The sequence below is a fragment of the Carassius auratus genome, chromosome 43 (genome assembly GCF_003368295.1).
Source record: "Carassius auratus strain Wakin chromosome 43, ASM336829v1, whole genome shotgun sequence".
Classification (NCBI taxonomy): Eukaryota; Metazoa; Chordata; class Actinopteri; order Cypriniformes; family Cyprinidae; genus Carassius; species Carassius auratus.
In genome coordinates this window covers 166,938-189,437 of record NC_039285.1, presented here as the reverse complement: position 1 = coordinate 189,437, position 22,500 = coordinate 166,938, and the positions used below count along the sequence as shown (strand labels likewise).

Here is a 22,500-nt window from a genome sequence, read left to right as displayed (position 1 = left end):
CTGTGATCTAAAGCACTGCCGTGTTTAATGAGAACGATCATCTGTATAAATGCATCGCAGTGTTTATTTGGTGTTCTCGTTCTCATGGGCTCTAACATAAACATCTCTCTCAAATATAAAAATAGCTTTATCTCAAAATACAGATGAGTATTTATAACGGTTTGTTTACATGAGTCCAAAACACTTTCATGTATGCAGTTTCACCAACTGCTTCTCGTGTGTGTGTGTGTGTGTGTGTGTGTGTGTGTTATTGCTGAAGTTGAAGTGAATCAGACTACTAAAGCAGAACAGATCTCTGGAGCTTCTTCACGCCAGCTTCTTCTCGTCTTCTCTGCACTTTCGAGGGATGAAGTGAGAAGAGATGCTCTCCTTCCTCGTCTTCTTTCCTCTCAGCGGCCGGCCCTTCTGTGACAGAGAGATGAACATCTCTTTGCCGTTTTTAGTCCATTTGACGGACGAGTACGCCGTGTAGTAGTTCTCTAAAAACACTTCTTTGAAGTTGCAGCTGTCGTTGTAGTCTTTCTGTCCGGGAAAGAAGAACAGATGGTAAGGTACGACAGAAGCGAGATGCACTGCTTTGTGTTGTGTACAGTTAGTGAGTAATCCGTGTGTTATATTTACTCTTAAATATAAGATGAGTAATCAGATTAACTGGTGTTTGTTGTGTGTTTGCAGGATGAATGGCTTCATACTTTGCCCTGTAACATTCCGGTGCGGTTCATGGAAATATAATACTGGCTCTTCAGTCCTTTTATAGCCAACACGCCGCCCTCCGAAACCGTCCTGATCTCCAGAACGCCTGAAACACAGACAGAGACCGGCCCGAACACATGAAGACACGCAGACGTAAACACCACAGACACATCTGCTCAAATCTGCCAGTTCATACATGACTTAAATCAGGGTTACTGTATGTAAATAAAGCTAATATCATACATGCAATTTAAATAAATCTTAACTAACTAACTTAAACACTTTATTTGAGATGGAGGTTATTGACCTTTAATTGAAAGGTGATGTGTGTCATTTTGGGGTGTTAAATTTCTTCTGCTGTATTTCAGCTGATTTAGCAAGAATTTATTCTTGCTATTCTGTTTAATAGCACAGAAAAACACACCTCAGCTTTCAGAATCCATTCCTTTGAAGCCAAATACCAGCAGCAGATGGATCGATCTCGATCTACAGCGTGCTAAAGCTCCAGTTGCACAGATATTTGACAGCTGAAGCATCTGTTTGTTGTGTTTGGATGAGGAGAGGACGCAGCTCTTGTTGTTTTGAGCTCTCTCTCTGTGTGTGTGTGTGTGTGTGTGTGTGTGTGTCACGTGTGCTGTAATAAGCTGCTGTCACGGCACAGCTCTGTCAGAACCTCAGTACTCGTCTGCTTCTCTCTCCCGCGGCGCTGGCCGACCCTCTCTGACCCTCACTGCATGTCTTGCATGCGCTCTGTGCGTGCAGTTGTCGGCCACATCTGGCTGTATCAATTTTTCTTCTTTTCAGCGCCAGCTGACGCAATAATTTTCCCTCCAGAGCAGAGATGCATGCCGTCACGCCAACACGACCACTTTCTTCTCATACACAACTGAAATGACTAATAACCAAACATGCCAGAGGCTGATGTTATGTATATACATGATCATTAAAGTGTATAATCAATTATTAAAATATTTATTTTCTCAGCTAAATAATTAATTATGCATCCATGCACACAACATCAGCTTCCAATCTCATTATTTTATTGTTGTTTTGACGCTCTCTACACAAACTAGATTGCAGTCACTGAATTGTAGATCCATTCTGACCACATCTGATAACTTCTGACCACTAAGTCCTTCAACGAAGGGAAACAAGAGTTATAAATACTCCCCTCCCAGCAAACACCTGTTTGTCTTTACGCCTGTCACTTCTCGTCACACTGCCACGTGACCTGCTCACAATCCCACTGGAACCCTGACCAGCCCATTCCTTTCACATACAGTGGGAAACTCTTTCTAGTCCCTGCTATAATTTAAGAGGCTTTCACCAATCATGTGCTTTTTTCATCACCCTGTGATAGATCCTGTGTGAAGCTCCTGACACACAACAGAAACCTGAAGACCTCAGACAGACGTGTGATGACGCTCTTACTGTAGCAGTTGTTGGGATCCTGCGTCCCGTTGATGTTCCCGAACTCGTCGATCATCAGAAACCACTGCGTGCGACTGTAGAGGCGTCGGATCCGGACGTCCCCTCCTTCCATGTAGTCGTAGTTCCTGGTGTGGCGCTCGTGTTTGAAGCAGTCGGTCACAGCAGCCTGGTCTCCATCGCACACACAAACACGGCTGACCAGCAGCACTAGCCACAGTTTACACGCAAACTCAGGCAGTTTCCATCGCAGCGTCCATTTGCGCATTATACTGCGTTTCTCAAGGAGTTCATGATCCACATACTGAAGGTAGAACTCAGGTTGGATCTTAAAGCTGTGAGAGATCCACTCAAGTACAATCCTCAGATGCTGGCGTGACCTCTGACCTCCAGCAGAATCTCCTCAGAGCTGGAGGAGGCAGCAGTGTGTTCGCTTCTGCTGTTAAGGACACAAATGAACAAATAGATGCTTCACATGCTGTCCATTCCTGATGAGGTTACAGGAGGCAGGTCAGTTCCACACAGTTCCAGATTTCTAGAGAAGATTTATATACACTTAATACTTATATATAGATAATATAGTAATGATATAAGATATAAAAAGGATTCCTGATATTCAAATGAATACTGATTTTACACAAGTAAAAATCTACTCTTAATGACTCAGTGTCGCTCTATCAATGCTTTAAATGTCCCAGTGTCGCTCTATCCCACTACTCTTAATTTCTCAATATCCCTCTATCACTATTTTTAATGTCCCAGTGTCGCTTTATCACTATTTTTAATGTCTCAGTGTCGCTCTATTACTACTTTTAATGTCCTAGTGTCGCTCTATCACTACTTTTAATGTCCTAGTGTCGCTCTATCCCTACTCTTAATTTCTCAGTGTCACTCTATCACTACTTTTAATTTCTCAGTGTCACTCTATCACTACTTTTAATGTCTCAGTGTCGCTCTATCACTACTTTTAATGTCCTAGTGTCGCTCTATCCCTACTCTTAATTTCTCAGTGTCACTCTATCACTACTTTTAATGTCCTAGTGTCGCTCTATCCCTACTCTTAATTTCTCAGTGTCACTCTATCACTACTTTTAATGTCTCAGTGTCACTTTATCACTACTTTTAATGTCCTAGTGTCGCTCTATCCCTACTCTTAATTTCTCAGTGTCACTCTATCACTACTCTTAATTTCTCAGTGTCACTCTATCACTACTTTTAATGTCCTAGTGTCGCTCTATCCCTACTCTTAATTTCTCAGTGTCACTCTATCACTACTTTTAATGTCCTAGTGTCGCTCTATCCCTACTCTTAATTTCTCAGTGTCACTCTATCACTACTTTTAATGTCCTAGTGTCGCTCTATCCCTACTCTTAATTTCTCAGTGTCACTCTATCACTACTTTTAATGTCTCAGTGTCACTTTATCACTACTTTTAATGTCCTAGTGTCGCTCTATCCCTACTCTTAATTTCTCAGTGTCACTCTATCACTACTTTTAATGTCCTAGTGTCGCTCTATCCCTACTCTTAATTTCTCAGTGTCACTCTATCACTACTTTTAATGTCTCAGTGTCACTTTATCACTACTTTTAATGTCCTAGTGTCACTCTATCCCTACTCTTAATTTCTCAGTGACACTCTATCACTACTTTTAATGTCCTAGTGTCGCTCTATCCCTACTCTTAATTTCTCAGTGTCACTCTATCACTACTTTTAATGTCTCAGTGTCACTTTATCACTACTTTTAATGTCCTAGTGTCGCTCTATCCCTACTCTTAATTTTTCAGTGTCACTCTATCATTACTTTTAATGTCCTAGTGTCGCTCTATCACTAATTGAATGCCTCAGTGTCACTCTATTTATAATCTTAATTTCTATATGTTGCTCTATCACTACTCTTAATTTCTCAGTGTCACTCTATTTGTACTGTAAATGTCTCAGTATGGCTCTATTGCTACTTCAGATGTCTCAATATTGCTCTATCACTGATTTAAATGTCTCAGCATAACTTTGTCACCACACCTAATCTCTCAGTGTTGCTCAATCACTAGTCTGAATTTCTCAATGTTGCTCTATCTATACCTCATATGCCTCAGTGTGGCTCAATTACTACTTTAAATGTCTCAATATCTCTCAATCTCTACTTCAAATGTCTCAGTTTCACTCTCTCATCACTTTTAATGTCTCAGTGACCTTCTGTCACAGGTTTGAATGTCTCAGTGTCGCTCTATAGCTACTTCAGATGTCTCAGTATCACTCTATTTCTACTTTAAATGTGACTGTATTGGTCTTTCTCTAATTTAAATATCTCAGTATTGCTCTGTTTCTCTTTGTATGTCTTAGTGTCACACTATCACTACTTTAAATATTTCTGTATAGCTCTATTTCTACTTTAAACGTCTCAGGATTGCTGTATTTCTACTTTCTAAATGTTTCAGTATCACTCTATTATTATCTTAAATGTTTCAGTATTGCTCTGTCTCTAATTTAAATGTTTTAACATTGATCCATTTCTGTTTAAACGTCTCAGTTTTGCTCTTACTCTGCCTTTCTGCCTAGATTCTGCCAAATTTATATATTGGTTTAAAATGTTATGATAAATCTGGGTTTTTTTTTAAAGTCTTTAAAAGCGACTTACTTCTGCTTCCAGGATGTGCGCTTCAGTCCAGACGGTTCCACTGTGATACACGGAGAGAGGGAGTTTCGGGGCCGCCCGTCTGCGCTGTGCATCTTCTCGTGTTGCTGAGCTCTGTGCGATCTCTGATAAAAGCCTCCTGCTGACCTCACTTCTCTGCAATTACGCCTCAGCCACTCAGCTGTTACTGGGATGCTGGCGCGAGAGACTGACAGTGAGAGAGAGAGAGAATCGTCCGTTTCTGCTGGCCAGGCCTCTGGTGGACGAGAGAGGGAGCGACGGCCATTCTCTCTCTCTCTCTCTCTCTCTGAGGTATGTCTCTGAGAAACTGCTGTTGCATCGACGCCCACCGTGTCGACATTTATGAAAAATCACATGCTGTGAGATTCAGGATTTCTCTGCAGTTCTCATGTGATCTGAAGGGTCTCGTCTGTCATTCGTTGGTGTCATACACACAAACATCAAAGCCTGAGGTGAATTCAGAGGCTGATAGTGAATCTACGAGGGCAATAAATCTAACCAGGCGGGCCTGCAATTGAGGCAGCTAAACAGAGGGCCGTTTACTGCTGGAAGGGTCCATCTCTGCAGAAGGTCAAGCACTCTTTCACTTTTCCTGTTAGTATTTAGGAGGCAAATTTACAGTTTTACACACCTGGCCTTCGCAGCTCTCAGCACTTCAAACGTTTCCAGCTTTCAAGCCCCGAGGAAAGAGTTGTGTACGGCCCACAGACACGCAGACCTCTGCTTTACTCTTTCATTTCCCAAACGATCGCTTGTAAAACACATACGTCCCTTCACCTTAAATACTAAAGCATGCGATTGAAATGTTGTTTGTTTCTGTAAAAGAAGACCATCTAAATGCAGACGTGCTTCTGTGATCCTGTGAAGCTTCTACATGTGAATATTAAAATGTTTTATTATGCATATTATCCTTTACTCCAGCCGATATGGCACTGCATAAAACATATTTAGCAGCGATCATGTGCAGGTCATAAATGTTGTCTCGGTGGTGTTTTCTTTTTCTTGTATAGGTTTGTTCGTGATCTGACATCTCCCAAATCACTATTGAATATTGTAGAGATTGATCGAATTTGATCTGTTAATTTCTCTCTCCTAATTATGCATGATCCTACAGATGAATCCCTTCATTGTACTTCTCCTTTGTAAGCCAAAAGCGTGTGATGGGTCTTTGACAATGCTTCTCTTAATGTTCACTGGACTGTGACGTACTTCTGGTTCCCGCTCACTACATGTTTACAGCCCTAGTGCTCATTTGACTTTATTGCTGAAATGATAGAGTGAGAAACACATCAAAGCCATTCTGAAGGAGAGAGAGAGACATTGAGCTCTTTGAACTTTCGATGACTCTCTCGGACAGATCTGCAGCTCTACTGTGGCACCTGAAACTCTGTCACAACCCAAACCAACATGAGATCCTGCACTGCGTCACATCCACGTCTGTTTACTCTGGGATTACGCAGAATAACTCTGGTTTATAATATCAATAAACATGGGAACTGTATGTGAGACTGATGAAAGTGCGCTTGGCTCTCACCTGCTCTCCGGGTTTAAGGTCAGTCTATTCTGAGCCGCAGCTTTCTACATTCCCTCATAATTACTGAGCCCATGGGATCACGGCTGTTAACGGTGGGCTGTTCTTTAAATAGCTGCGGTTGTGTTGTTGAGTCGTTGGATGGACACAGAGGAGAGGAAAAAGTAAAGATAAAGAGTGATTCACAAACTTAGGTGTAGTGTCTCCATTGTGTGTCTCTGCTCAGATGATAATGTTTGATTGCAGGAGTTTATTTCTATTCTCTGTGTTTTATTAGGGTTGATGGTTCTGACATCATCATCATCATCATCATCATCTTCATCATCATCTTCAGTCTGGGAGTCTGTGGTGACCTGTAGATCCGTTTGACCTGACCTTTGGTGCACAGATTAGGGTTGGTCTGACCAGTCCAACTCAATAGCGCCACCAACTGTTCAAAGTGTATTATTTGGTCTAGAGGTTTATTTCTGATTTCTCATCTCACTGAAGTTCACTCAAGTCACTGCTTTGAATCTAAATCCAAAATCTTAGATATTAATGGTTTCCTTAACAAAACTTCACCTAGAAAAGTCACTCTTTTGAGATTATCATCAGATAACTAATGAATTTTTCTTAGAGTTTAAGTAACAGCAAAAACAACAACAACAAGAAAACTACAGAAGAGCATGTGTAACACAATATTAGCGCTCTATAAACTACTTGTAACTAACAAGAAATTCGGATTAATGAATTAGTAATTAATAGTGCGTAATTAAATGAGGTATTTCACTATAGTTAATCAGGAGCTACTCATTTTTCCACACCTCCCCAAGAGACACTAAGAACTACTGTAAACCAAATGGATCAGTATTCTGGAGTAAATAACACGACAACCCTGTAGTAATTACTGAAATCATTGTAAGCTTTTGTAAGATTTTTGCTAGGTTTTGTAACACAAGTGAGTTATCATTATCTTCATTTTAGAATTAATTATACATTCTGCATAATTCACATTAATCATGCACCTTTATAGTAGCTCTTAGTGGTTCACAGAGATATATGAAAAATATATAAACAGTGTTGAATGTTGAATAATTTGGTGATATTTTGGAGAGTGAAGAACTGACTGGGTGCAAAAGTTGCACCTTTTCCCCCAAAGTTGTTGTGTCTGCTGCTGCTGCTGTCTCGCTTTCTTTTTGTTTTTGGTGCCTCATTTAACCATAAACGGTTGATGGTTGTAAAGTTAAATGTCACCATCCTTCTTTCATCTTCTTAGAAATGCTCCTCTGGCCTTTAAACAGTGTGGGTTACTACAGCATGAGATTTATAAAGCTGCTGCATCCACTCAGGTTTAAAGGTTATGTTCACCTTCACGTGTCATGTGTTCCCATGGCTCAGTGGTAGAGCATTGCGTAAGCACTGCAAAAGGTTGTGGGTTCCACTCCCAGGGGAACACATGTTAGGTAAAAAACAAAGTCTCTTTGGATAAAAGTGTCTGCTCATTGCATGAATGTAAATGTTGCTCAAATCTCATGGAGCACAATCCAAATGAGTGCAGATGCCTTCAGACGGATCCGAGTCATGGCGTTGCGTGAGATTTCACAGCGCTCACATTCTCTTGTAAATCATAACTGAACAGTAGTAACGCAAAGAATGAGCTCAAGCATTCTGGTTTTAATTTGAGCGTCCGCCAAGAGAAAGAGAGACTGAGAGTCCAGATCACCTCAAACACACACGGTCTCCGGTGGACTCTAAATCTGCTTTTCTGCATATGTTGATGTGAAACATGACCAGTTCAGCTCCACTGTTAGATTCACACTTATTCATTTCAGCAACGCTTTTATCTAAAACAACTTACACATGAGGAACACCATGAGTATTTTGTGAGGCTGACATACAGAATAGAAGAGAGAACGTGTTTTAACCTGCACATTTGAGGTTTTTGTTAATGGTTGTGGGTCGGTCGGTGAAGTGTTGTGTTTCTTTACTGTGATGATCTCGGCAGATCAAGCTGGAGATTTGCAGCTCGTTTCAACGGCAAGGAACAGAGACGGTGAAGGTTCTGGAAAATGACTTTATACTTGATTGCGAAGGAACCTCCAGGAGCCGCTTTACTTTATATTTCAGAGTTCAACACTTAAAAGAACAAATGTCAAAGCCTGTAACTCCATTCCAGGAGATAATTATGGCTATAAAATAATAAAATATTGGTGAACACTGATTGGTTTTGTAGCTGCGCTGCTGAATTTACTGCCAAAAAATGAGATCTGATCTGATCCGGTTCTCAAGGTGAGCTGCCCACAGTATGTTCTCATGCTGTTTCTGCCAGAAAAGGTTAAAGAAACATGACTGATTGCTAAAAAAGAAAATGAATCTTCACTGCTGTCACTGCTTTAACTTTGTTTCATTACTTTTCAGCACAAAGAAAAAAGTATGTGTGAAATGAGTGTTTTTTCTGTGATGCTTAAATTTCAGTTTTAAACTGGGGTTTGTGAGTTGATGAAAAGATTGTCATTATTTTAATTATTTAAAAATACTAATTTAGTGACGGCACAGTTCACATTTGTATATCGAAGTATTTACATCTGTTAGAACATATTTTCTAAATGTTTTATATTTCAGGAGGGCAGGATTAACGGGAAGTGAGTGTGTCTGTGGATTGATCTGTAAATTCTGTGATTGGCTGTTACTGATTATATAAATTCAGCCATTTACAGACCGTGTTTGGCATGAAGGGTGTGTTCCTCGTCTCTCTGTAATGTTTACGACGTTCTTCTGGATTCAAAGAGTGTGTCACACCCATGAAACTGGCTCAATGTCACTGTGATCTATCTATCTATCTATCTATCTATCTATCTGTAAGGAAGGAAGAGAAAAGGTTTTGTCCATGTAGTACACAGCTGTAATAAAAACATTTTTTTTTGTTTTTATATAATAGTTGTTTTAAAAACATTAATAATACTGTTTATAATAATAATAATAATGCATAACTTTCTCTGTCATGGTTAGCATGTGTTTGGATGAATTAGTATTTAAGGTATTTATAATTAGCTGTATATAAAAAATAGCACACAAAGGAACATCCCCACACTATGTGTGTGTGTGTGTGTGTGTGTGTGTGTGTGTGTGTGCACCTCTCTAATTGCCCCTCACATCTGTTCACAGTTCGCATGCAAAGGTGTAATTTGCAGACTCCTGCATCTGCTTCAGTGTGTGTGCGTGTGTGTGTGTGTGTGTGTGTGTGTGTGGAGCTGCAGGATCTGCATGTCATCATGGCATGATATTATCATCCGGCTCTCTCTCAGGGCAGATGAGTCTGTCGTGGCCACACAGACCGTGCCCCCCACTTCGGGTAAACACCACTGATTATCCCACAGTAAATCAGAGCGGGGTGTTTGTCCGGGTGGAAGTGGGAGAGATTCCCGGAGGGGTTCGGAGGACCACAGACACTCGCAGGTCTCGGAGAATCTGGGCTCGCCTCTTTGTGGCCGATGCTAATGTCTCAGATCCGTTCCCTCGCTGAGCACATGTGAGCTGTTTTCTGTTGTTTAGCTGTGATGTTGTTATGCAGCGAAGGCTGATGGAAGAGTTTCCAGTGTTAGTCCGGACAGACCTGCTCATATTCACTAGAGATTCATTAGAGTTTGGCTGAGAACACCGTTGGCAGACGCTTCAGTATTTATGTCCACAATAATAGTTTTATGCTTTTAACTTGCAAAATCATACGTTTCATGTCTCATTACTCACATTACATCATGTTTTACACCTGCACTCAATTTGTCCTTCAAAACAGAGAGTGTGTATCTGAGGTGAAAAACAGTTCACAGATTTCATGGTTAATGCGAGCGACGTTCCAGATGATGAGAGGCTGTGAGTTGTGTGCTAATATTTACTTTAGACAGTCGGTCTGCTGAAAGACAGATATCGATATTATGATCCTATCGTCCCAGCGGAGCGATGCTGTTCTTTTCCTCTCCGCTCGGGTCGTGTCTCTGTGCTTGTTTGTGTACTCTGGCCTGATGTTGTTGATCTGGTAAACATCTCAAACACATCAGACTGACTTCACCTGCAGTGTGTCACGTCAGATTCATCTTGATGTTTCTGCGTCTGATCTGAGGATTTCCTAATGATTTCAGAGGAAACGAGAGCAGGGTTATAGTGCAGTCATGAGAGCACTGGCACGAATGTGTGTGAACTTGGTCACTGTGTGAGGAACAACATGTTCTCACAAAAGTCTTAGACAGTGTTCTAGGTTATTACAAGCAGAGTTTTTAGTTCCTATAATTAACACCTCTGTTTTTTTCAGAATTTAGCAGTAAGAAATTACTCGTCATCCAGTTTTTTATATCGACTATGCATTCCATTCGTTTTTTCAAATTGGTGTGTTTCACCGGGCCGCGAAGAAATATAGAGCTGAGTATCATCAGCATAACAGTGAAAGCTAACACCATGTTTCCTGATGATATCTCCCAAGGGTAACATATAAAGCGTGAAGAGTAGCGGCCCTAGTACTGAGCCTTGAGGTACTCCATACTGCACTTGTGATCGATATGATACATCTTCATTCAATTCATTCATATAAGTATGATTTAAACCATGCTAATGCACTTCCATTAATGGCAACAAAGTGTTCAAGTCTATGCAAAAGAATGTTGTGGTCAATTGTGTCAAACGCAGCACTAAGATCCAATGTGTGTGTGTGTGTTTGTGTGTGTGTGTGTGTGCTCTTGTTTTTGTGTCATATCAGGACACAAATCTGTATAATGACATGGGTAAGACACAGGTATTACAAGGAGAGGGTGACTTATGAGGACATAAGCCATGTCCCCATTTTTCAAAACACTTATAAATCATACAGAATGAGTTTTTTTGAGAAAGTAAAAATGCACAAAGTTTCCTGTGAGGGTTAGGGTTAGGTGTAGGGTTGGTGAAGGGACATAGAATATACAGTTTCTACAGTATAAAAACCATTACACCTATGGGATGAACACACTTTACACAAAAACAAACAAATGTGTGTGTGTGTGTGCATTTGTGTGTGTGCGTCTGTGTGTGTTAGGGAGAATGTGTGTGTCGTACTGTCTACTCTACACTGCTCAACTTTTCCCTCTTTTTATTTCAGGTATTTTGCCCCTAGTGTAATACAGTGTGTTTTTTCCACCAAGACAATACTGAACTTAGCATGAATTGAGCATTGTTCTCCAGCTTTTTGAAGTTGGGGTAAATAATTTTAATTGTGGGACAGAACAGTTTTGGAATATCATTCCAGTTAGAGCAGGTGATTATGAAGTATAGCTCTTGGTTACAGTAAAGGTATAACCTCTCTCTCTCTCTATATATATATATAAATATCCAGGCTGTACCTCGTCATTTTTTTTCTCAGTTTGTGATCTCTGGCTGTACTCAGATATTCTGCGTTGTGTAATCTCTCTTTAGGGCCAAATAGCATTCCAGTTTACTTGGATTTTGTGTTGTTTTGTTCCAGTAAGATAGGTAGTTTGTTTCTGTGCATGAATCATTAGGTTGGGCTGGATTCTGTGTCCTGTGGAGGGTGGTTATTGTTAGTCTGTTTGTGTAGCCTCAGGAACAGCGGAATGAGGGGATCTTCTCAGGGTTCATTTAATGTTTTTTAAAGGCTTTAAGATGATAAGAGTCGGGGTCACTCAATTTTAGATTCTTCTAGAATTTGATAGCTTGTTTCTCAAAGCACATTATTAGAGGTATTGGCTTAATTCTGCTTCGGGTGCATTATCAGGTGTGTTTCTCTGTACTCTTAAAAACATTTTTACAAAACTCTGTATATGCAGGGCTTCAGTTGGATTTTTGTCCCGTTATTCAAACTCATGATTTAGGAGAGGACCCCAAACTTTACTGCTATATAGTGAATATATTTTGAGCCAGATTCAATTAGATATTTCGAATTGGATTTTTTTTTTAAATGGAATATAAGTCCCTTCTTGCTTTCTCTTTTAGTTCACTCATGGCCAAGTTGAGGTTTGTGTGCACTGTGTTTAACCCAAGGTATGTGTAGTTTTTGATGATAATGAGGGTGAAGTTGTATTTCTGTCCCTGAACTCTGGGTCTTTTCTGGAATGTTAGAAGTTATGTTTTAGTTGGTCTCTCTCTCTCTCTCTCTCTCTCTCTCTCTCTGTGTGTGTGGCCTTCTTCGCATCCACATGGTTCGAGTCTGTGCGCGCGCGTGCTTGTGGTTGCGTGCGAGACTCCAGCGGCGCGCGTGCTCTCGGGGCGTCTGGGGTTAGATGTGTAAAAACAAGCCCGTGTGTTAAATGAGTGTATAAAAGCAGAATCGCGCGCAAGCCTTGTAAAAGTAGAAGCACAGCATGTGTAGTCACGCATCGCGCTCCGGTCACCGTGTCAGCGGGCGAACCCTAATGCTCATTATAAAACATCTTAGCAACCCGACATTAAACGGGCGAGAAAGTCTCGTTAAGACGTGTTTGACAGCAGGATAAATAAGTGTGTTAAATTCTGAGAGAAAAAAAATGTCACATCAAACCACTTGGGTTAATGAGAAAATAACATAAACTGATATTCTAGTGAACACAGACAGAAACACATTAAATAAAACACATAAAATAACCACAATTACCCTCACCATGCTTTGTTAAATCATAATTATGACTTTAAATGGCAAGAAATCATAAAGTCGAAATTATGACACGCTAAATCAAAACATGACTTTAAAAGTCTCAAATGTGGCATACTAAGTCATAGTTATGCAAAAAAAAAAAACATTGCCATAATTGCATAATAAAGCCATAATTATTATAGTGTCCTTATTTAAACTTTTCAAGTCACAATTTCAATTTAGTATGCCTTCATTTATTTTTATTGCATAATTATGACTTAGTAGTATTTCATAATTTTGATTTTCAAAGTAAATATCTTGGATATCCTAGATACTGTAGCACAGGTACATCTCCAAGAAGTCTGTTAAAGATCACTTTCATCTGGATTGATGTACAGATGTCAGTTTTACATAATCTCAGAAAAGCATGCGTGCATGTATCTTTAAGACACCTTAGTCATATTGTTTTAAGTGTGGCCTAAATGATTTGGGATGCACTGATTCTGGACCTGGACTAGTTCATCTGTTAACGAGGAGAATTCCTGGTTTGTTTGGTCACTAACACCGAGTGGTTCATTAATTGTGTTTTACATGTGGCTTACATACACAACAAACACTATAATGAGCACACGCAGGTGAGCAGTGCTTTATCACTTTCAGATTTCTGGAGAAAGTCTGAGTCTCTAGTCTTTCACTTTAGAATGAAAGACAGCAGCGCCACCTTCAGGTGAATCAAGGGCTTTTCATGCTTTATCCAAAGCGACTTAATCCTCAAGCATTTATTTTTGCCAAAGTAAAATAAATATTAAATATAATATTAAAATTAGAATATTTTAGCCTACATTAAAGGTAAATCAATTTAAAAAACACAAAATAAAATCACAATTTTTTTTTAATTTTTAAAGAAGATAGTGATAATATTTATTTATAAAAAACAAAAACAAAGGACCAATTAAGGGCTACTATACAAAAGATGCTTGAGGGTTAAACACATTTGATAATTCCTTGCTTTTGCTGGGATTTGAACCCATGACCATGAAGGGTGTAACTCATATAGTCTATCACACAGGCTATAAATCCTTTTTTTTTTATTCCATATTACTCACATAAAACAAAATAAAACATTACATTAACTTCAGTAGAGTGTACTTTTTATTTCAAAGATTGATTTAGTCTGATTCTATTCAATCTTGGAACATTGTACTTATGATATATTCTACAGATCAGTCAAAAGTTTTTGAACAGTAATATTTTTAATGTTTTTTTAAAGAAGTCTCTTCTGCTCACAAAGCCTGCATTTATTTGATCAGAAATACAATAAAAGCAGTAATATTGTGATTTTTTTTCTATAACTGTTTCCTATTTGAATATATTTAAAAATGTAATTTAAACTCCAAGCTTTTGAATGATAGACTGTATAATGTTACAAAAGCTTTTTTATTTCAGATAAATGCTGATCTTTGGATATATATATATATATAGGCCTGTATATTGATAGTAATTATAATAATCAGAAATGTTTCTTGAGCAGCAAATCAGCATACTATTATGATTTCTGAAGATCATGTGACACTGAAGACTGGAGTAATGATGCTGAAAATACAGCGGAGCATCACAGAAATACATTTGAAACAGAATCAGAAAATGCTTTATTGCCAAGTATGCTTGCGCATACAATGAATTTGTTTTGGTGTCATTACATTAAATTACATGTTTTTCAGTCCAATTGTAATGGACAAAATCAGATGTATTGTGTTTAGTGAAAACTAGTTTGTCTCTAAATTATGTCACATTATGTAAGATAAATTCTTTGCGAAGTCAAATGGATGTTAGATTTATGAATTATAGTGTTTGCAGTCTGAGTCAGTGTTTGTGCTGTAGCTCCACTGCGCCCTCTATCGGCGGAATTACAGCAACGCGTGTCCGCATGACCCTCCGCGGCTTCCGTCCCAGATGAGTGTCAGTCAGTTAGTCAGTCGGTGACGGACATCACAACCGGAGCAGCACCGGATCATGCGCGCGCTCACGGCCTCCTGACAGCTGCACGCGGCTCGGTTCCGGTGTCGGCGAGCGAGATGGACGGTGGCGAGAGGAAGGTAAGGCGATTTCACGACACACGGACGCTATCTGCATCCGCTGGCCTCACATTAGCTTTAGCATTAGCAGCGCTCGCGGGATTAAAGTCTGAAACGACGTAATAACGACGATCACGGCGACCAAACACTCACGTGTGTGTGAGACATGAGCGATGTGTGTGACATGAGCGATGTGTGTGTGTCAGTGGTGTTTATCAGGCGCGTCAAAACAATGACGCCCCTGAAACAAACGCAGAGCGGGTTTACACTGATTAGTCGATTATTAATGAACGAGTCTGTTCCTCTTATAAGAGTACCATGGTTATACTGTGGTAAACTAACATTACCTCAGATACTATAGTACTGTTTTCTTCTACCACACTGTGATTATTGATCACACACAGCTGCTTTATGAAGTATTGATCTGTGGATGATTGACACTCATAGAAACAGTTACAGAGTGTGTGGATCAGTGAACGTTCATAAGAACCGAGCTGTTTGTGTTTGTGTAAGTGTCTGAGAGTGTTTGTGGTGTGTGTGTGTGTGTGTGTGTGTGTGTGTGTGTGTGCAAGGGGTCGACAGATTATCAGGGCTGTGATGATTTTGGCTCACATTTAACAAAAACCCACCAATTCACGATCTCAACAAATAAGAATACTTAAGACCAATAAAAATAATCATTTTTAGTGAAATGTTAGCCTTCTGGAAGTTATGTTAATTTACTGTACATGTACTCAATGCTTGGTAGGGGCTCGTTTTGCTTTAATTTCTGTCTCAGTTCAGTGTGGCGTGGAGGTGATCAGTTTGTGGCACTGCTGAGGTGATCTGAAGCACAGGTTTCTGTGACAGTGGTCTTTAGCTCATCTGCATTGTTTGGTCTCTTGTTTCTCATCTTCCTCTGGACAATAGATTCTCTCTGGGGTTCAGGTCTGGTGACCAACACCATGGGCATTTAACCAACTTTTGGTGCTTTTGGCTGTAAAATGAAATCATCTTCAAAAAGCTGGTCAGCAGAAGGAAGCATGAAGTGCTCCAAGATTTCCTTGTAAACAGGTGCAGTGACTTTGGTTTTCAAAAATCACAATGGACCAACACCAGCAGATGACATTGCACCCCAAATCATCACAGACTGTGGAAACTTAACACTGGACTTCAAGCAGCTTGGGCTATGAGCTTCTCCACCCTTCCTCCAGACTCTAGGAGCTTGGTTTCCAAATGAAACACAAAACTTGCTCTCATCTGAATAGAGGACTATGTACCACTGAGCAACAGTCCAGTTCTTATTCTCGTTAGCCTGGGTAAGATGCCTCTGGTGTCTTCTGTGGTTCAGTAAATCTCTCGACACGTCTGTGTGTGGTGCTCTTGATGCCTTGACCCCAGCCTCAGTCCATTCCTTGTGAAGTTCACTCAAATACTTGAACTGATTTTGCTTGACACTCCTCATAAAGCTGTGGTTCTCTCGGTTGGTTGTGCATCTTTTTCTTCCACACTTTTTCCTTCCACTCAACTCTCTGTTAACATGCTTGGATACAGCACTCTGTGAACGGCCAGCTTCTTTGGTAATGAATGTTTGTTGTTTACTCTCCTTGTGAAGGGTGTCAATGATTGTCTTCTGGACATCTGTCAGATCAGCAGTCTTCCCCATGATTGTGTAGCACATTGAACCAAACTGAGAGTCCATTCTGAAGGATCAGGAAACCTTTGCAGGTGTTTTGAGTTGATTAGCTGATTGATATATCACCATATTCTAATTTGTTGAGGTACAGAATTGGTGGGTTTTTGTTAAATGTGAGCCAAAATCATCACAATTAAAAGAACCAAAGATTTAAACTATTTCAGTCTGTGTGCACTGAATTTATTTAAGACACAAGTTTCACAGTGTGTGTGTGTTTATATATATGTGTGTTTATATATGTGTGTGTGTGTGTGTGTGTTGGTTTCTGCGGCCCCAGTCACTTCTGATCCGTCTGGTTTTTCTGCATTGATCACATTCCCGTCGTGTCTGTGATGTTTCTGTGTGTGTCTCACACTCGTGTGGTTCAGTGTGTGTGTGTTGTCAGAATGCTGCTGGTGTGTTTCCTCCGTTCATCACAAGTTTTGAGTGTTATATTGTAACTTGAGTGGAACTGTAATAGTGGAGATGAACTTCAGGGTCGGTTTATTAAGGGAAGGGTTTGAGTCCCTGTATAACCCAAATACTAACCTGGGGGTAATCTGACCAGACGGTGACAGAATAACTGTTTCTGTCTGATTACATCCTCTCTCTCTCTCTGTTTTCATTTTAGTTTTAATATAAAGCCATGCATACTTTTATTTTTTATTTATTTAAAGAAGAAACCAATCTACTGTATAGTTGGTTAAGTTTTTAGTAAGCCTGTTTTCATGTGAATTTATGGCGTGCATTTGCTTTAAACAATGGTATAAACATCATGCGATGTAAATTGTAATAATCATAATTAATAACCGCAATTACATTTTCAAGGGAATAATCAACAAATATGATTTTGTCATAATCGTGAAGCCCTAGTTTGTGATGTATTAATGCTTTATTGTCGTGTTAAATCTGGCGATAGGAGAGTTTGCATTTGGAGACGATTATAAAGAAATGATTATCTGCGTGGACTTGTGTTACCGTCTGTGATCTGATTGGACGAGAGAGCCGATCTGTGTGTGATGTCACAATCGGAAGAGTGTACAGAGCTCCACCCACCACCTACAGATGAACAATTACTGCTGTGTGCTAAAACACACACTCCATTCACACACACACACACACACACACACGGTCAGCGCTCTGGATCTCAGCATCAGACGTGCCTTTGTTTCTGAATGATTGTGTGTGTTTCATCAGGGAATCTTTTCTTTACATTATTCTCATATTGCATCTTGCGACAGGGAGGGGTTGAGACAGAACTTTTTATGTGTGTTCAGGGTTCTCTCTTACGTTCATTCTCAATGGAAATTAATGTGCATGCATATCCATTATATTATCTGTAATGTAGTGATTGTAGCTTGTCCAGGTCGTAGAGAGAGGGTGAACGCTGTGATGAGGAAGTGTCTCACACACACGTGTTCAGCCTGTGCTTCTCCAGATAACAGAGAATGATGGAGGTCTGGTTGGTCTGCTTCACCTGAGAGCTTCAGGAATGTGTGGCATGTGATGACATCACCTGGCCAGCTGGTTCTGGCTTCCTGTTCGAGTGACGTCCCGCTGAAACCTGAATAGCGTGTGTATGTGATGCAGGGGGTTTCTGGAGGAGGAACTGCATGTGTTTCCTGCACAGATCACACACACGCCTCTCTTACTGCAGGAGATCTGTGCGACCCACAGAATACAGCGCTCATGTTCATGGACATAGAAACGCTGGTTTGAGTTGAACACAGACTAGACGGTTATTAAATCTGTGATCATTCTGGAGGTGTTCAGGAGTGTTGAGATAGTTTAGATCATTCTGTGTTTACAGTCAGGTACTGTGTGTTCTTTCTATTGAACTGCATGTGTGTGTGTGTGTAACTCTTTCTGCAGTTTGTTAAATGATTTTAGTCCTGGTATTCCCTTTGCTTTGAATAAATAGTTTAATGTGCAGCTTGATTTGGTTCACTTTTGCTTAAAGTGCCCTCTTGTGGGAAGTAGCTTTTCCCCCAGACTAAAATTTCCTATAATCCTATCAAATTTGAATATTATTATTTTTAAGTTTTAAGTTAAAATTGTAGTGAATGTGTTTTTTGTAGCTTTTTTTAGGAGGTGTGTTCCTGCTGTTTCATGTGCTCGTGTGTGTGTGTGTGTGTGTGTTCAGGATATAAAGCTCTCTGCTGAAGTAGAACCGTTTATCCCTCAGAAGAAAGGTGTTGAAGTGTCATTATTACCCATGAGTCTGTGCGGTGAGGGTGGAGCTGAGCCCACACAAATCCCCTCCTACCTGATCACCTGCTACCCCTTCGTTCAGGAGAATCAGAACAACAGGTACTCACACACACACACACACACACACACTCTCTCTGTCTCTCTCTCACACACACACACACACACACACACACACACACACACACACACACACACACTCTCTCTGTCTCTCTCTGACACACACACACACACACACACACTCATTCTCTCTCACACACACACACACACACACACACACGTTTGCTTCACTCTGTTGATGAGTCCATCTAATAGAGTTCCATAGTTTTTCTATCAGGTGAATGATGTTGAATGATATGAAACCGGTGCAAAGCATTAGATTTAAATACAGACATGGTTTTGTTCTTTAACGACCCTTAATAACCCGTATTAAATCATGTAAATCATGTTGTCTGTGGTCTAGTGTGAGATAAGACTATGAAGTGTTTTTAGACACGTGTTCCCTTTATAATCTGTGTGTGTGTGTGTGTGTGGTTCAGTCGGCAGATGGCGGTGTATAACGGAGATCAGCGCTGGCAGCAGCTGAACCCGGGCCCCGGGGGGCCGTACCTGGCGTACCCCATCCTGTCGTCCCCACAGCCCCCCGTCTCCAGCGATTACCCCACATACTACCACGCCATCATGCCCTCGCCCTGTCCTCCCGTAATGGGCTTCTACCAGCCCTTCCCTGGGCCCTACACGGGACCCCTGCCACCCGGTGTCCTCAACCCCGTCTCCGACTGCAGCGAGCGCACGCTGACACAGACTCAGAGAGGAAGAGGAGTCTCACGAAACCCCGTCCTGCACAAGGTACGAGACCACAGCTGAACACACACACACACACACACACACACTCACTCACTGCTGGCTAGCGTAAACTAACGCTCACGTGTCACTCACAGCAGCCGATGGCTCAGCCAATCAGAGCCAAGCGTCCCGTGATGCGGAGCACAGCGGTACAGAAGGAGGTGTGTGCCGCCGGGCCTGATGGGAGATTCAAGACGGTGCTGCTGGTGGATGCAGCACAGCAGACAGGTACTGAGCTGACCTTTGACCTTTAGTCCTGAACTAATGACCCCTGAGCATACTGCTCCACGCGTGTTTTCAGATTTCCCCGGCGAGGCGTCCGGCGGCGTCAGGAGTGTGTCGGATCAGACGAGTCCTCCGCAGTGGAAGAAGGCCTGGCGCAGACACACGTCCCAGCAGGAGTCGTCCGGAGAGCAGGGGGTCAGCGAGGCAGACATCGACAGCGACAGCGGCTACTGCAGCCCCAAACACAACCAGGGAGCCGCCAGCTCCTCCACCAATCAGCACACGGACGCCGCGGTACGTCCTGCTCCGTCTGAGACACACGTCTGGAGGATCTCAGTATGTGAGGATTGTTGTAACTGCTGCTCTCTCATCTGTGTGTGTGTGTGTGTGTGTGTGTGTGTGTGTGTGTGTGTGTTTGCAGGCTGTGGACGCTGGAGTCATGTCAGGTGAGATCCTTCCCTTCCACCTGAACTCTCACGAGTGACCGAACATGATCTAAAACAGAAACTAAAGCTGAAACCGTAAAGTTGTGGTATTCCAGCTGATGATTGATAAAAACATTGGAGAGCTTCAGCATTTAAAGCAGCAGACGGCAGAAACATGCTCTGATAACAAACAGAACAATAACATCTATTACTGTTATGGTTATAATTATTGTCATACTCATCATCAGTGTTCCCTCTAGTTCATCTTTCTTACTGAGCAAAACATTTCTAGAGGGAACATTGCATTGTTATTACAGTTATTACATTTATGGTTGCCATCATAGTTATTCTAGTTATGGTAATAGTTATCATTTCAGTTACCATTATAGTTAGCCTATTAGATATTTTATTATTATCTCTGTAGATATTGTTAAAGTTGTAGTTATTATGGTTCCTGAGGAGGCCTTTAACGTGTGTGTGTGTGTCTGTGTGTCTGTGTCTCTCTCTCTCTTTCTCTCTCTCTCTCTCTCTGTGTGTGTGTGTGTGTGTCTCTCTCTCTCTCTCTCTGTGTGTGTGTGTGTGTGTGTGTGTGCGCGCAGCTGGGAGCTGGGGGCATGTAGCCTCACAGACCGTCCAGAAGCCGTGGACAGACAGGAACACAGTGTATCTCAGAGGCAGAACACCTGAGCAGAGGAACTACACACAGGTAACACTTGAGCCTCACACACGTCACATGACCTGCTGCTCTGACCCCTGACACTCACTCTGCATCATGTGACCGCAGGACGTGCAGATGAGCTTTAGAGGTCACGCAGGAGGACAGAGATCCACTCCTTCAGAGACGCCCAACACACACCTCACACCTGAGCCACTGTACTTTCAGGTACACACACACACACACACACACACACACACACGAGGCAGGACAGTATTCCCTGTGTTTATTGTTCTGACTGTCTGTTGTTCAGGATGAGGATGAGTTTCCTGATCTGGCCACAGGTGGCGCTGCTCAGCGGAATAAACCAGAACCAGTTCAGCCCAAACTGCACAAGAACCTGGTGAGTGACTGACAGGAGCAAAGAGGAAATCTGAGCACAAACAACCCACTCTAAACCTCTGTGTGTGTGTGTGTGTGTGTGTGTGTGTGTGTGCAGCTGGAGAACCTTCCAGAGAACTCCCCCATAAGCATCGTGCAGACGCCGATCCCCATCACCAGCTCCGTGCCCAAGAGAGCCAAGAGTCAGAGGAAGAAGGCCCTCGCCGCCGCTCTCGCCACAGCACAGGAGTACAGCGAGATCAGCATGGAGCAGAAGAAGCTACAGGTGCACACACACACTCACACACACACACACACACACACACACACTCACACACACACACACACAGAGTCTGTCCTGAACATCAGATCTGTCATGTGTGGAGAACTCAGTGTGATGTGTGTCTGTGTGTCTGTGTGTGTGTGTGTGTGTGTGTCTGTGTGTGTGTGTGTGTGTGTGTGTGTGTGTAGGAGGCTCTGTCTAAAGCAGCAGGTAAGAAGAGCAGGACGCCGGTGCAGTTGGATCTGGGAGACATGCTAGCAGCGCTCGAGAAACAACAACAGGCCATGAGAGCACGACAACTCAACAACACCAAACCATTGTCATACGCAGGTACACACACACACACACACACACACACTCACACCAAACTACTGTCATACACACACACACACACACACACACACAAGTCATTCTGAGATCAGGATGAGTGTGTGTCTTCATCAGGTTTGTAGAAATGTAGCACTGCATCAGTGTGTCATCAATGGATGCTCTGCAGTGAATGGGTGCCGTCAGAATGAGAGTCTGATAAAAACATCCCAATAATCCACAGCACTCCAGTCCATCAGTGAACATCTGGAGAAGACAAAACCTGAAACACATCCAGCATTAAGATGATTTTAACTCAAACACATAGAGTCTATAATCCAGAATAACACTTCCTCTGACGGCACCCATTCACTGCAGAGACAATGATGCAGTGCTACATTTCTACAAACCTGATAAAGAAACAAACTCATCCTGATCTCTGAAAGAGCAAGGGGTGAAAACATTTTCAGGAAGTGTTTATTTTTGGGTGAACTGTTCCTTTAAAATATAAAGATGCATTCTAACCCCTGTGCTGTTGTCAGTGGGGACAGTGGGCGCTCTGAACAGT

The 22,500-nt window shown here is 41.6% G+C and overlaps 2 protein-coding genes across 4 annotated transcripts in view; one reads left to right on the top strand and one right to left on the bottom strand.

Annotated features, from left to right (window-relative positions):
* LOC113061336 (fibroblast growth factor 7-like) overlaps positions 1-2,427 on the bottom strand; it is a 3,041-nt gene extending 614 nt beyond the window's left edge. Inside the window, exons 1-3 of the mRNA XM_026230369.1 lie at positions 2,125-2,427; positions 693-799; positions 1-522 (exon numbers count right to left, since the gene is read on the bottom strand). The exon at positions 1-522 is cut by the window's left edge and continues 614 nt beyond it. Of these exons, the coding sequence (XP_026086154.1) occupies positions 307-522; positions 693-799; positions 2,125-2,389 (588 nt within the window). The 5' untranslated portion in view covers positions 2,390-2,427 and the 3' untranslated portion in view covers positions 1-306. The remainder of the gene's footprint in view (positions 523-692; positions 800-2,124) is intronic.
* Positions 2,428-14,814: 12,387 nt separating this feature from the next.
* LOC113061335 (selenocysteine insertion sequence-binding protein 2-like) overlaps positions 14,815-22,500 on the top strand; it is a 12,023-nt gene continuing 4,337 nt past the window's right edge. Inside the window, exons 1-12 of one of the 3 annotated variants that reach the window (XM_026230367.1) lie at positions 14,815-14,970; positions 18,747-18,913; positions 19,351-19,660; positions 19,756-19,885; positions 19,959-20,176; positions 20,304-20,328; positions 20,907-21,013; positions 21,092-21,190; positions 21,276-21,365; positions 21,462-21,629; positions 21,815-21,956; positions 22,475-22,500. The exon at positions 22,475-22,500 is cut by the window's right edge and continues 141 nt beyond it. In XM_026230367.1, the coding sequence (XP_026086152.1) occupies positions 14,950-14,970; positions 18,747-18,913; positions 19,351-19,660; positions 19,756-19,885; positions 19,959-20,176; positions 20,304-20,328; positions 20,907-21,013; positions 21,092-21,190; positions 21,276-21,365; positions 21,462-21,629; positions 21,815-21,956; positions 22,475-22,500 (1,503 nt within the window). In that variant the 5' untranslated portion in view covers positions 14,815-14,949. Of the gene's footprint in view, positions 14,971-18,746; positions 18,914-19,350; positions 19,661-19,752; positions 19,886-19,958; positions 20,177-20,303; positions 20,329-20,906; positions 21,014-21,091; positions 21,191-21,275; positions 21,366-21,461; positions 21,630-21,814; positions 21,957-22,474 lie in introns of all 3 variants that reach the window. The other 2 variants (XM_026230366.1, XM_026230368.1) reach the window with 2 other exon arrangements.